At 41.0% G+C, this 16050-nt stretch overlaps 1 protein-coding gene across 1 annotated transcript in view; it reads right to left on the bottom strand.

Moving 5' to 3' along the window:
* The window catches only part of TTC27 (tetratricopeptide repeat domain 27), a 164454-nt gene that overhangs the window by 50123 nt on the left and 98281 nt on the right, over positions 1 to 16050 (bottom strand). Inside the window, exon 13 of the mRNA XM_043468286.1 lies at positions 2867 to 3094. Within this exon, the coding sequence (XP_043324221.1) occupies positions 2867 to 3094 (228 nt within the window). The remainder of the gene's footprint in view (positions 1 to 2866; positions 3095 to 16050) is intronic.

Below are 16050 nucleotides of genomic sequence, written 5' to 3'. Positions count from 1 at the left end.
TGTAGACAGAAAAAAAGCTCGAGGACTAAGACCTAGGAACCAGCCGGAAAAAAAAAAAAAAGGAGAAGGCGTAGCCAGGGAGGCAGGAGGACAATGTTAAGGGTGGATGTTAAACAGAGACTATGTGCTCAGAAAATAATTCATGTGTGTAAGGTAGGTGGTGCTGATTTAACTCAGATGATGGAGGCTAACTGAGGGAATTTATTTTCCCCACCTCTTATGGCAGCTGTGACTGAGTAAACTTTAAGCAGATAAGCAAAGATATGATACAGTTTTCCCTAAGAGTAAAATTTTAATAACACAATAATGAGTTCTAGTTTCTACTAAAAAAAACAGAGTCCAGTGATAATCAAGTTAGTGTAGGGTTTTTCAACCTTGGCCCTACTGGCATTTTAGCCTGAATAATTCTTTATTGTGGGGGGGCTGTGCTAAGCCTTATGGGATGTTTAACAGCATCCCTGGTCCCTACCCACTAGATGTCAGCAATGCACCCCTTCACTTCCCACTGCCAAAGGACCCGGGGTCAAAATCATCCCCAGTTGAGAACCTCTGAGTTGGAGCAAGCTGGCAACAAAAACCAACTCCATGTTGAGTGTCCTTGCCGAGAAATGCAACTGCCACTCTCTGCTGGTGCTCTATACCTGTCTTCCTCTCTTCTCCAGGCCTCTCACAGCCCACAGACTGGGAAAAGCTGCATTGTATTCACTGTCTAGAGTGAAGGAAGTAAGCAATTGGTGCAAACTGTCATAAAAAAATGTTTCCTGATTTTTTTTTAATGAAAAAGATATGCCCCAAGGGAATTCTCTGGTGGTCCAGGGATCAGGACTCAGCACTTTCACTACCATGGCTTGGGGTTCAATCCCTGGTCAGAGGACTAAGATCCTGCAAGCTTCACGGTACAGCAAAAAAAAAAAAATAAAAGTGTGCACATCTATTGGACGGTTGCTACCAAAAGACATGCCTTGCATCTACCCACTTCAAAAGTGACCGTTTCTGTACAACCTCATTCATCACAGCACTATTTGCAACTGTCAGGAGGGAGGAACAGCCCAGTGGCCATCAACAAATGAATGGATAAAAACTGGTGTGGACATACACTGGAGTGTTATTCAGCCTTCAAAGAAAGAAAAGTCTGGCAGATGATACAACATGGATGCACCATGAGGATATGACACTAAGTGAAATATGCTAGCCACAAAAGGACAAATACTGTATGACTCCACTCATACGAGTTTCTTAGACGAGCCAAATTCAGAGACAGAGAGCAGAGTGGTCTCAGGGGCTGGAGTTATGGGAGGAAAATTGGGAGCTTTTGTTTACTGGGTACAGAGTTTCAGTTCTGAAGGATGAAAAAAAGCTGTAGAGATGGGTAGTGCTGCAATAGCTACACAACAAGTGAATGTACTTCACACTACTGAACTGCACACTTAGAAATGGTTAAGATGGTAAATTTTATGCTACAGGCTTTTTACCACTTAAAAAAAAAAAGAGTGTACATTCATTCTGGAGTCAGACTGGGTCCAAATACTGGCAAAACGCCTAATGAGGCACTGGCTCATTGTAAGTGCTCAGTAAACACTAGTAGCTGACTATTGCTGTTCAGTCACTCAGTCGTGTCTAACCCTTTTCGATCCCATGGACTGCAGCATGCCAGGCTTCCCTGTCCTTCACTATCTCTCAGATTTTGCACAACTCATGTCCATTGAGTCAGTGATACCATTCAACTATCTCATCCTCTGTAGTCCCCTTCTCCTCCTGCCTTCAATTTTTCCCAGCATCAGGGTCTTTTCCAATGAGTTGACTCTTTGCATCAGGTGGCCAAAGCATTGGAGCTTCAGCTTTAGCATTAGTCTTTTCAAAGAATATTCCGGGTTGATTTCCTTTAGGAATGGCTGGTTTGATCTCTTTGCAGTCCAAGGGAATCTCAGGAGTCCCTCCAGAACAATTCTTCTTCAGAACAATTCAAAAGCATCAATTCTTCAACGCTCAGCCTTCTTTATGGTCCAACTCTCACATCCATACATAACTACTGGAAAAACCATAGCTCTGATGATACGGACCTTCATCAGCAAAGGTAGCTGACTCTAAGTTACTATTATAACTAAAATTAAATCAAGTCAGTGTGCATGTTTATCAGGAGCATGGTTTAGTTATATGTGACTTTGGTGATTGGGAAGGCAGTCATTAAGAAAGTCTGGTTAAAAGAAAAAACACTGTTCCTGGGACTAAAATCATTTTACTAACTGAGTATCAATAATACAAAACAAGTTGATCTCTTTCTCCTCAAAATCAGGTCCTCACCTATGGATTTATCTTGTCGCTTACTTATTTTAAATATCCAGGTTTCTTTTGTATTACTTTTCAAACCTTGAAAAATGTTAAACAATTTAAAATATCTCTGTATTTGTAATACAAATATAGACATTTTTTCCTAAAATGATCAACTATCCATTCTATATGTTACTTTAATTATATGAAAGTTTTTTTTTTCATTACTGACATCAGCAATTACTTGAAGAGTCCTACACTGTCTGTAACTCTGACAATCATTCACTGCCTTCCTGGAATATCTACTCAGAATGGACCCCAACTTTACTAGTTGTATTTGTGTTAAGGACAGTTAACAGAGAAAAATAACACAATGAAACAGAAAAGTTAATAACAGAAACACAAAAGAAAGCAAGTAAGAGAAAATCAACCTGTCCACTTTTGGCGACAAGCAGAAAGTGTATCAGAGTCTAGGTTCTTAGCCCAGAGATGAGCTCACCAGTCTTTACGACAGAAAATGGGTATTCATTCAGTAAGAATCAAAATTAAAGAAAAGTAGAAATGATGCGAGCAGACGAGGATTTATGAACTGTCTAACCTGCATGGGATTAATCTTCACTGAGCGTTCGAAGCACTCCACACATTCTTTGAACTCCCTGCTTCGCAGGTGGAGGAGGCCTTTGGAGCGCTGGGCTCGAGCGCTGCGATGTCGAGACAGCTCCCAGGCCTGGTCATAGTAAGAGTGGTCTCGAAGGACATCTCCGAGCAAGCAGTATAGACTTGGCGTTTCCTTTTTCTCCAGCTCTTTCCTCAGGATTTCTTCTGCCTAGAGAAAACAACAAAAATAAATAAATTGCTGAACAGTGACCAATGCCTATTTTTCAGCACATTATACAGTCTTTTGTGTCACATGACCCAAAATTTTATTTTCAAAGTTTGAGATGATCTGCTTATTTCATGCATCTAGGACACAGGCCGAAAAAGAAAGGAACAAAAGAAGATAAATATGGTACCAAGTAACTGAGGAACAAGAAGTATAAGGTGGGGCTTCCCTGATACGGGTTCAATCCCTGGTCTGGGAAGATCCCACATTTCCCGGAGCAACGAAGCCTGTATGCCGCAACTACTGAAGCTTTAAAACCTATGCTCTGCAACAGAGAAGCCACCACAATGAGAAGCCTGCTTGCCGCCACTAGAGAAAGCCCTCGCATAGCAACGAAGACCCAGCACAGCCAAAAATAAAAATAAATAAATAAACAAATTCTTAAAAGAAAAAAGAAAAGAAGTAAGAGGTGAACATGCTTTGCTGGCATGTGAATCCTCCAGGAAAGGCATCAAGGAGAGATGACTTCATGATACTGGGGGGCATCATTCAGCTCCCCCTTTTCCTGCTCCCTTGTTCCAGCTGTCACCACTGTGACCATTTGTTAAAGCAGAACCTTTAAATCACCTCCACCCAACAGGACTGAATAGTATGTTTTCCCTTTTTTTTAAATGCTTTGCTCGGGGAGCCTGGGATTGCTGAAAAATTTACGAAAGAAGGAAGAGTGTACAATTTAATAGGCACTGTTAAACACCTGCCTCTTAATCAAACTACACTTCGCCTCACAGATAAAACCTGCCGACACAAGACCTATCTGCTTCCAGACAGTCTATTCACTTTAGAAATTACAGGCCATCCTCAATACACAGCTTGGGCATTAAGTCTCATGTGTCCACAATTCAGATTCACCTTGTCACAAGCTAACTCGGGACTTGTTAAAACATCTTCCCCAATTCCCCCACCCAAGTCCATTTCTGATTAATTTCAACAGACAGCAAGAAGCAGGGTGTTAGCTCTACTTTCCATCCTCATACAAAGAGCTTCACGTAACAGCAGTGGGGTCACCAAACACGCCAAGAAAGCCACGGGAGTAGCTAGAGGGTAAAGCAATCCAGGAAGCCAGCCTCTGGGAGCCAAAACGGTAGATCAGACCTTGCCCACCCTGAGTGGCTGGCAATCTTAAAGTCTGTGTATTTTATTTTCAACATATCTCTAATTCTTGGGCAGTCGACTTTTTGTGAGATTTTTTTAAAAGACAGCTGTGTTTCTCAATGTGTCTTTGGATGCCGTCTCTTTTGTGTTTTTGATACAGCACGGGTTATGTAGGTCTTTTAGGCCTAGTCTGAAAACGAAACCAGAATTCATAAAACAGATTCTATGGGAAAACAGTTCTAAGTCCTAAACAGTTAAAATAAAAATGAAGTTTTCAAATATAATTCATGTAATTCCTTTATTCATAGATAATACAATAGCTATTAATGTATATAACTGTAATTCTATATGCAATACATTGATTTTTCAATACATTTCAATATATTTTATATTCTATGTATATGTATATGTATTCAGCCAAATTGTGCGTAACAGACTGTACAACAGCAGGATTTTTACTACCTTACAGCGTAGTTGAAGGCATCTCTTTTGGCAACATGGCACTGAAATTTTATACCCACACTCTCTCACTTCTGCTTTAAACTGTTAGAGTGGATTCTGTGGTCTGCAATTAAATAATGACCATTACAGTAACTGGGTACAGAAGTAATTACAGACAATACACTCCTGAAAAAAGTGAAACTTTGTGCCTGGTGATCTGATCTGGTAAGATTTGAAAACAATGGGGAGCCAGTGATTATGACAGGGTTTAACATCAGTAGTCCATGACATCCAGTGAGGAAGGGACTGCTTAAATTATATCCACAATAATTTAGAATGAAGAACCTATCTAATCAAGGCTTTTGTGGTTTTAGTGATAGGACATTGTGAAAGAGCACAAGACTGTTTCTAAGTGAACTGGACAGCACAAAAAAGAAAATGACACTCAGTGTTTTAAGTCCTCAGGGTCAGAGAACCAGGCAATCTCCTAAAAGAATTTCTTTTTTCCTCATAGCTGCCAAGCTGGTACCAATAGCCAACAGTCAGATGCAAGCACTGCTCTTGTAGGATTGTTGAATTATGATACAGAATGAATTCAGTTGCGTGAGTTCTATGTAAAAGTTAGGGCATTTGATGGGGTTAATCACATATGCTTTGCTGTTGTTCAGTCGCTCAGTTGTGTCCGACTCTTTGCAATCCCATGGACTGCAGCACACTAGGTTTCCCTGTCCTTTGCTATCTCCCAGAGTTTGCTCAAACTCATGTTCATTGAGTCGATAATGCCATCCACCATCTCATCTTTTGTCACCCCCTTCTCCTCCTGCCCTCAATCTTTAGCCATTCATTTTGTTTCTTCTATTGCCTCTTGGCTTTTGATCATTTAATTAAAATTTTCATGATTGCTCTAGGGCTACTCATGCACATCTTTAATTTATCTAAGTTCATTTACACTTAATATTGTATCATCTCACCTTTCTCATGTCACAAGCTGTCTTCCTCAATTTCTATTCTATAGAAACAATGAGAGATAAAAGGCTGCTATTGTTTTAAGCCACTGTATTTTGATGTGGTTTGTTACATACCAATGATAATTTTAAGTTGTTTAAAGCAAGAGGGTTACTCTAGTATCAGTTACTTCATCATGGCCAGGAGAAGGGGACACTGATTACAAAAGAGCCTGACCCAAGAATTTTTTTTTTCATTTATTTTTATTAGTTGGAGGTTAACTACTTTACAATATTGTAGTGGTTTTTGTCATACATTGACATGAATCAGCCATGGATTTACATATGTTCCCCATCCCGTTCCCCTCCCTCCCCATTCCATCCCTCTGGGTCTTCCCAGTGCACCAGGCCTGAGCACTTGTCTCATGCATCCAACCTGGGTTGGTGATCTGTTTCACCCTTGATAATATACTTGTTTCGATGCTGTTCTCTCTGAACATCCCACCCTTGCCTTGTCCCACAGAGTCCAAAAGTCTATTCTGTACACCTGTGTCTCTTTCTCTGTTTTGCATATAGGGTTATCATTACCATCTTTTAAAATTCCATATATAGGCGTTAGTATACTGCATTGGCCTTTATCCTTCTGGCTTACTTCACTCTGTGAAGAACTCATCCATCTCATTAGAACTGATTCAAATGAATTCTTTTTAATGGCTGAGTAATACTCCATGGTGCATATGTACCACAGCTTCCTTATCCATTCATCTGCTGATGGGTATCTAGGTTGCTTCCATGTCCTGGCTATTATAAACAGTGCTGCGATGAACACTGGGGTGCATGTGTCTCTTTCAGATCTGGTTTCCTCGGTGTGTACGCCCAGGAATGGGATTGCTGGGTCATATGGCAGTTCTATTTCCAGTTTTTTTTTTTTTTCCACTTTATTTATTTATTTTTTTTTCTTATCCGAAATATATTTTATTTTATTTTTTTTTATTTTTGTTATTTATTTTTTTTTTTGTCATACATTGATATGAATCAGCCATAGATTTACACGTATTCCCCATCCCGATCCCCCCTCCCACCTCCCTCTCCACCCGATTCCTCTGGGTCTTCCCAGTGCACCAGGCCCGAGCACTTGTCTCATGCATCCCTCCTGGGCTGGTGATCTGTTTCACCATAGATAGTATACATGCTGTTCTTTTGAAATATCCCACCCTCCCATTCTCCCACAGAGTTCAAAAGTCTGTTCTGTATTTCTGTGTCTCTTTTTCTGTTTTGCATATAGGGTTATCGTTACCATCTTTCTAAATTCCATATATATGCGTTAGTATGCTGTAATGTTCTTTATCTTTCTGGCTTACTTCACTCTGTATAGGGGCTCCAGTTTCATCCATCTCATTAGGACTGGTTCAAATGAATTCTTTTTAACGGCTGAGTAATATTCCATGGTGTATATGTACCACAGCTTCCTTATCCATTCATCTGCTGATGGGCATCTAGGTTGCTTCCATGTCCTGGCTATTATAAACAGTGCTGCGATGAACATTTGGGGTGCACGTGTCTCTTTCAGATCTGGTTTCCTCGGTGTGTATGCCCAGAAGTGGGATTGCTGGGTCATATGGCAGTTCTATTTCCAGTTTTTTAAGGAATCTCCACACTGTTCTCCATAGTGGCTGTAATAGTTTGCATTCCCACCAACAGTGTAAGAGGGTTCCCTTTTCTCCACACCCTCTCCAGCATTTATTGCTTGTAGACTTTTGGATAGCAGCCATCCTGACTGGTGTGTAATGGTACCTCACTGTGGTTTTGATTTGCATTTCTCTGATAATGAGTGATGTTGAGCATCTTTTCATGTGGTTGTTGGCCATCTGTATGTCTTCTTTGGAGAAATGTCTGTTTAGTTCTTTGGCCCATTTTTTGATTGCAGACACAAGAATTTTTAAGTGGGGACATTTGAGATGACTCAGGTAAAAGAAAACCTCCAAACTCTATGGAGTTTCCTATGCCAGCAGATGCAATCCTCCTCTGTCTGATAAGACAGGTGCTACCTGTCTTACTTACCTGCTTAAGGACAATGTAACAACTATACCTCAGGGAGTTACCTTGCAAGAGCATGCCAATTTCCCTAATACCTAGCACCGCCCGTCACACCCCCACTGTCACCAAACTTATAGATATATACCCAAAATAACTGCAAGATTTTGTTACTTTCTAGAGAGAAAACCTTGAGACCATGGGAAAAAGATTCTAAGGGGGCTAGATCATAGACAAAGAGGATTATAATTTTAAATCAGCTGAATTTAGATACTCATCAGAAGATTTTGGTTGACAGTGCTTGAGTAGCTGGGGATGGTTCCAAACTATTTTGCTCAACTGTTTGACTAAAATCTAGATACAAACATGACCAAAAGTAAAGCTGAGATGCCAAAAATGTCTTGGTGTAATATGAAGAAAGAATACAACAACTCAGAAGAAAAGGTTATTGTTAATTTATCATTTGTGACCTGTTCACCCACCCTACCTGTGTCCCCATGAGGGTCAAGGGGTTATTTCTTTCACTCTGACTTGAAGAAATACATTGTACATGAAAGTACCAGCATTTTGAAAAGTGCTATGTAGATGTCCAGTGTAAACTAAGGGTGAAGCTGAGAGTCCTTCTGTTGAAATGAGTTTCCTGATTTCAATGGTAATGATTAAAAGTCAAGGTAGTAGACACTTACTCATAGCACTGAACCTCTAGGTGAAAGATGACCATTTTCCTTTGTAACAGGCACAGCCAGAATGGTAGATAGAATGGTCAGACTAGCATGGATCAAAGTGATGACCAACTGATCATGACGGTTTTGAACCAAACTAGATAAATAGCCAACTGAGGACAAACTTGATCTTTCTGAGACTTGAAAAAATTTAGGTTTGGAAACCAGATGTCTGACCTGAATAACCCGCTAAAACACTGACCTTCACCAAATTCCTATCCCTGAGTCACTTCACACACTCAGAGTCTTTTATAAACATACAAATAAATAATAAGTAAGCAACCCAATACTAGTGAGAAAGGACCCTGTGGTAATGTAATAAGTATATACCATAATTCTTCACCCTCAGCCTTCCCCAAAAGGTAATTATAATCATTGAACAGGTAACAGTATCCTGAGGAAAAAGAAATACCTACTCTTTTCAGGGCTGACTAGCTCTTAGCTACACTAAGCCCTGAGGACTCAGACTGTCACCATGTTGACTTGGTAGGTTTAGGGAGTTAGTCCATCCCCTACAGGCCTAGGAAGTTCTGAACCCACCCAGTAGTTACTGTTTGAATACAGAGGTGAAATCACATACATTCAGCAAGCAGCAGAGCCCACAGTGAGGGCTACTTTGGAATAAAGGGCCAAGTGAAAGCCTTTGAAGTTGCTTCTTCTCATTAAAAGAGAAATTCTTTTTTAATGTAAACTACAGAAATGTGTGCCACTACCAAAAACCTGAGAAACACTGCAAAGTGTGTGTGTTTGCACGTGATTTAAACTGAGAACACAGACGGGTCCTGGGAAGTGTCATAGATTATTATAAACAAAATGTAATGGTGCTCTAATTATAGCTACTGTTCCATTTTACTGGAGCAAATCATCACAGCCCCTGACATATGCCAAGCAGGGACTGATAATAGCAAATATGCTTTTCTCTACCCAAAAACCAGACAACCATCAAATGCGGTGGGTTTGAAGTAGCACAGAAAGAAGTGGACTTTCCCTATCTCTCCTCAGAATTACATGGACTTATAGTGTAATTCAGTCTGCATGGACCTTGAATGTCTCACCATCCCATTAGACCTTAACAGTCTTGATGACATCATGCTAATAAAACACAAGAAACTAAAAAATTATGAGCCAATGTCAACCAAAAACCAACTGGAAATTACATACACTTAACACTGTAACTTGCTATTAAGAAAATTTTCAGTTTGTAAAAATTTACTTGATATGTTCCCTACAAGGAATTCATCTACTAAAACAAGGTATGTAAAATAAATGTTTGTATATTTTTATTATTTCTAGTTATTTTTGCTCTTACATCCTCTCAGAATGCTTCACTATCTGAACCTCTTTTGAAGAAGCTATAGTTTTCCCTCAAGTCAGAAATTCTTCATTACCTACGTAACACAATCTCTAAAATATTCTGGGCCTGGGAATTCCCTGGCAGTCCAGTAAATTTGATCCCTTTTTGGGGAACTAAGATCCTACATGCCAAGAAGTGTAGTCAAAAAAAGATAAATAAATACAATACAATGCAATACTCTGGACCTATTAGAATTTGGCACTTTCCACATAAGCAAACTTTCAAGTAAAAGGGTTAAACCACTGCACAATCATATGTACTGGATTATGCTATGTACTTGCTTAATCTGGGAAGTATGTCTCCTAAAGTCTCTTTTCCTTCTGATTTCGTGTTAGAGTGGGTGAGAAGGGAAACTTGCTAAGGATCTGAATGGCAGAAGTAAAGCAACAAACATCCTTCACTCCTGGAAGGCTGTCATGGATAAGTGTGTGTGGGTTGCTCAGTTGTGTCAGACTCTTTGCGACCCCAAGGACTGTAGCCTGCCAGGCTCCTGCTGTCCATGGAATTATCCAGGCAAGAATACTGGAGTGAGTTGCCATTTCCTTCTCCAGGGGATCTTCCCAAGCCAGGGATTGAAGCCAGGTCTCCAGCATTGCAGGGAGATTCTTAACCATCTGAGCCACCAGGGAGGGCCCTTGTCATGGTGAAATATGACATTAAACAAGATGCAGAGATGTCCTGCAGATCCCAGCTTGACTATGTGTCCTTCTTGGCTTTCCACTTGCTGGCCATGCCAACCAAGAGGAACCCTGGGCACACCATTAGACACTTTACTGGGGACCACAGAGCACTGCTATACAGATCCAACAGCTTTCCACAGATCTCTGCACAAGTTCCTGATGCATCCTCCCATTTCAATGGCTAGACATTTCTGGCTTCTCAGATCTCCCCGTAAGGTCTGACTTACTTGTGCCAATGCTTCAAGTGGATGGTAAGTGATTCTTTCCCTGATCCTCTTACTCCCTCATTTACACCTTCACTTCCCTTCCCACAATCATGTGAGAAGAACCTAATTCTTTTAGCAAACCTCTTATTCCCCAAAATATTCAAAGTGGCTCTACTTTCATAATCAAAACCTCAATATTATATGATCTTTTTATTCAGTTTTGTCTTTAAAGTGCCTTAAGTGTCCTTCCATCTGATAGTGATTCACAGATTAGTTTTATTCAGCACATTATTAAATGTATTATCTCACTTAATCTCTATAGTAATTCTGAGAGGCAGATAATAACATCCACATTTTTAAGACAAAGAAATGCAAGTTTAGATTCCTTGATCAACTGGTAAGCCCCAAACCAAAAGATAATAGTTGAAAAACAGGACCTTGATTTCAGGTTCAATACTTTTCCTATTTCACATCAGCAAAAATGGTGGTGTAAGAATCCCCAAAAATTCCTTGCACCCAAAAAGCAGTAAGAAAACTGGCCAAATGTTAGAATCAACTTTTTCAGAACTCTTGAAATTAATCAAAGATTTGAAATAGTCCAGAGAGTGTTTATGCAAGAAAATGATCAAGTCTTATTAAGGAAAGCAAGCTGTGTCATTTTAATATGTACCATTCCTATTCCCTCTTCTCCAGCTCTGCACTGGCCTTGAAAACGAACAACATGTTATCATGGCGAAAATTAACAGCCAAGCAGCCACCAGAAGGAACAAAATGGATTTGGAGCTCCTATGAAGTCTCATTATCAGAAAACAGTCTAGTGGTTACCTGGAAGAGCCCACTTGCAAAGCTGTCTTTATTTAACCTAAATCTGAACTTGTACAGTGACAAAACTTTGTCAAAGACAATTAGAAACAATTGATTAATCTTGCAGCTGCCGAGGTGGTAAATAACACCTGGGGCAAACAATAGGCTAATCAAAACACTTAAAAGGAAAACAAGGGAATGAGGTATACATAAGGGCTTTGAAAAACTCCAACATATTGGTGGGAATCTAGAAGTCCATGCATGTGTGGGGCTACGCACATGCTCAGAAAACATACGAGAAGGCCTATGCTCTCACCTCAGGCTGACCTTGCGGCTTTGCACAAGCAGTTAACGAATGCTAAAGCAGAGGTGTTAACTGCCTAAGTGTTGAAAGCACGCCCCAACACACAGACACCCCCCCAAATAAAAAGGAAGACAACACATCATGTTAACAAAAACCAAAAAGAGAGCTGGAGTGACTACACTAAGACAAAATACAACTAAGACAAAACTTGTTACTAGAACTAAGAAAGGCATGTTTTCATGATAAATATTCACTCCATCAAGAAGATACGATAGTTACAATTCTATATTCACCTAACAACAGAGCCCCAAATTACATGAAGCAAAAATGGACAGATTTGAAGGGAAAAAAAATATCTGGAGACTTCAGTATTCAACTTTCAATAATGAATAGAACAATTATACAGAAAATAGAAATAGAAGACGTGAACAATGCTGTAAACCAACTAGACCCACCAGACACGTAAGGAAAACTCTGTCCAGTAACAGTAGAATAAACATTTTCAAGTGCACAGAGAACATTCTCCAGGAGATATACTATGTGTTAAGTCACAAAACAAGCCTCAATAAATCTGGAAGTGTTGTTGTTCAGTCTCTCAGTTGCATCCAACTCTGCGACCCCATGGACTGCAGTACACCAGGCTTCCCTGTCCTTCACCATCTCCAGGAATTCACTCAAACTTGTGTTCATTGAGTCAGTGATGCCTTCCAACCATCTCATCCTCTGTCATCCCCTTCTCCTCCTGCCGTCAGTCTTTCCCAGCATCAGGGTCTTTTCCAGTGAGTCTGCTCTTTGCATCAAGGGCCAAGTATTGGAGCTTCATCTTCAACATCAGTCCTTCCAATGAACACCCAGGACTGATCTCCTTTAGGACTGACTGGTTTGCTCTCCTTGCAGTCCAAGGGACTCTCAAGAGTCTTCTCCAACACCACAGTTTAACAACATCAATTCTTTGGCACTCAGCCTTCTTTATGATCCAATTCTCACATCCGTACATGACTAATGGAAAAACCATAGCTTTGACAAGATGGACATTTGCTGGCAAAGTAATGTCTCTGATTTTTAATATACTGTCTAGGTTTGTCATAGCTCTTCTTCCGAGGAGTAAGCATCTTTTAATTTCATGACTGCAGTCACCATCGGCAGTGATTTTGGAGCCCAAGAAAATAAAGTCTGTCACTGTTTCCATTGTTTCCCCATCTATTTGCCATGAAGCGATGGGACCAGATGCCATGATCTTAGTTTTTTGAATGTTGAGTTTTAAGCCAACCTTTTCACTCTGCTCTTTCAACTTCACCAAGCTCTTTAATTTCTCTTCACTTTCTGCCGTAAGGGTGGTGTCATCTGCATATCTAAGGTTATTGATATTTCTCCCAGCTATCACTTCATCCAGCCTGGCATTTCACACAATGTACTCTGGATATAGGTTTGTATAGTGTATAGTCAAAGCTACGGTATTTCCAGTAGTTATGTAGGGACATGAGAGTTGGACCATAAAGAAGGCTGTGTGCTGAAGAACTGATGCTTTTGAACTATGGTGTTGGCGAAGACTCTTGAGAGTCCCTTGGACTGCAAGGAGACCAAACCAGTCAGTCCTAAAGGAAATCAACCCTGAATACTCACTGGAAGGACTGATGCTAAAGTAGAAGCTCAGTCTTTTGGCCACCTGATATGAAGAGATAACTCACTGGAAAAGACCTTGATGCTGGGAAAGAGAAAGCAGGAGAAGGGGACGACAGAGGATGAGGTGGTTGGATGGCATCACAGACTCAAGTGACATGAGTCTGAATAACCTCTGAGATATGGTGAAGGACAGGGAAGCCTGGTGTGCTACAGTCCATGGGGTCGCGAAGAGTTGGACATGACTGAACAACTGAACAACAACAACTCTGCATGTAAGTTAAACAAGCAGGATGAAAATATACAGTCTTGACATAAACCTTGTGTGCAACCAGGACCCAGGGAAAGGCGCCGTGACCGCCACAAAAGACTGAGCCAGACACACCTTTGGGTGTTTGAGTGTCTCATGCAAAGGCATGGGTCATCCGTGGCCTGCTGCTGGGACAGGGGCTCTAGCAGCAGCAGACCTGGGTGGCGCGGCATGTGGAATAAGTTCTCCTGGAGGAAGTCACCATTAGCCCCACAGTGCAGCCTCCAGCCAGGTGACTCACAAACTGGAGAACAATTATACCAAAGAAGTCCTCACACTGTTGCGGAAGTTCTAGGCCCCACAACAGATTTCCCAACCTGGGGATTCCGCAAAGGGACTGAGAACCCCCCAGGGAATTTTACTTGGACCGTCAGTGGGATTTGATTACAGAACTTCCACAGGACTGGGAAACAGAGACTCTTGGAGGGCACAAACAAAACCTTGTGTGCACCAGGACTCAGGAGAAAGCAGCACTGACCCCACAAGAGACTTGAGCCAGGCTTGCCAGTGAGTGGTCGGGAGTCTCTGGCGGAGGTGTGGATCGACAGCGGCCTGCCATGGGGTCAGGGGCACTGACTGCAGCAGTCCTGGGAGGTGTGGCGTCCTGGCCTAAGTCCTTTTGGAGGAGGTCACCAATACGCCAAACTACAGGCAGGGAACACAGCCCCAGCCATCAGCAGAAAACTGGAATTAAGATTAGTAAATTCTCAGTAGAGAATGGTCTTGCCCACTAGAGCAAGACCCAGTTTTCCCCACAGCCAGTCCTTCCCATCAGGAAGCTTTCACAATCCTCTTATCCTCATCCATCAGAGGTAAGACAGAACGAAAACCACAATCTGAAAGTGTAGAAGTCATACAAAGTATATTCTCCAACTACAGTGTGATGAAATTAGAAATCATAACAAACAAATTGGAGAAATTCACAAATGTGTGAAAATTAAACAACACACTGTCAAGTAAACAATAAGTCAAAAAAGAAATCACAGGGAAATTGAAAACACTTTGAGATAAATGTAAACAAAAATACAGTATGCCAAAACTTATGGGATGCAGTAAAAGTGGTTCTTAGAGGAAAGTCTGTAACTATAAATGTCTATTATTAATAACAAATAATATTAATTCTGGGTATTTTATCTATTGGAAGATGGGTCTGGAGGGCCAGAGTGGGGCAGTTTCCTATAGAAGTTAAGAAATACTAAAGCAGTGACTTAGCTTTGTCTAAATTTGCTTGTTTTTCCTCACATTCCTATCCCATAGTTTGTTTGTGCAAGCTAAGCAGCTTCATTCATGTCTGACTCGTTGTGACCCTATGGACCATAGCCCGCCAGGCTCCTCTGTCCATTGGATTCTCCAGGCAATAATACTGGAGTGTGTTGCTATGCCCTCCTCTAAGGGATCTTCCTGATTCAGAGACTGAACCCACATCTCTTGTGTCTCCTGCACTGGCAGATGGGTTCTTTACCACTAGCGCCACCTGGGAAGCCCTCCTAACCCAGGGATTGAACCCAGGTCTCCCGCATTGAGGGCATATTCTTTACTATCTAAGCCACCAGGGAAGCCCAAGTTAGTTGTTCAGTTGTGTCCATTTCTTTGTGACCCCATGGACTGTAGCCCCCCACGGTCTTCTGTCCATGGGATCTCCCAAGCAAAAATACTGGACTGGGTTGCCATTTCCTACTCCAGGGGATCTTCCTGACCCAGGGATTGAATCCTAATCTCCTGCATTACAGGCAGATTCTTTACTGTCTGAGCCATCAGGGAAGACACACAGTTTCTTCAGATATGTCAACTATTTCTCCCTAAGACTTTATACCTCTCGGTCCTGCCAACAAACCTAGCTTCCTCAAGGGCAATGCTTGCAGGCAATATATTTCCTTTCTTCAGTTAGTCACATGGCATTCCCCAGTCTTCCTCACTTTCTCCAAAATGTTCTGTTTTCTCTTCCCTCCTCATTTACCCAGTCAATTTATATAATTTATTACCAAATAAAGAACAACAAATATGTACCCAGTGAACAAAAATAAAGCACAAGGGCTTCTGATATCACTTCTGCAATATCGAAATGTGGGTGGGAAGAAATCTCCACAGAATATGAAAAACTCTGGTATTTCTGGCTATGGGTTGCTACTTCCCTACTGGAAAACACAGATGTATGTTCTTACATGACATAAGAAATTTGTCATCTTAACATCTATTAAGTAGGATAAAAACACATTCCCAAACATTCAAAGGCATACTTCAAATGGCTACAACGAACCTGGGGTGCCTATAGGAACCTGCAAATCTGAAGACCATTCCCTTACCCACATATACATATGAATCTTACATATCTATTTTATTTTGTAATTCCACACACTATTAATAATTATTAATCTTAATATAACTTTA

Source organism: Cervus canadensis, chromosome 5, assembly GCF_019320065.1.
Source record: "Cervus canadensis isolate Bull #8, Minnesota chromosome 5, ASM1932006v1, whole genome shotgun sequence".
Taxonomy (NCBI): domain Eukaryota; kingdom Metazoa; phylum Chordata; class Mammalia; order Artiodactyla; family Cervidae; genus Cervus; species Cervus canadensis.
The sequence above is the reverse complement of the archived record's forward strand: the minus strand, read 5'-3'. Positions and strand labels throughout refer to the sequence as shown.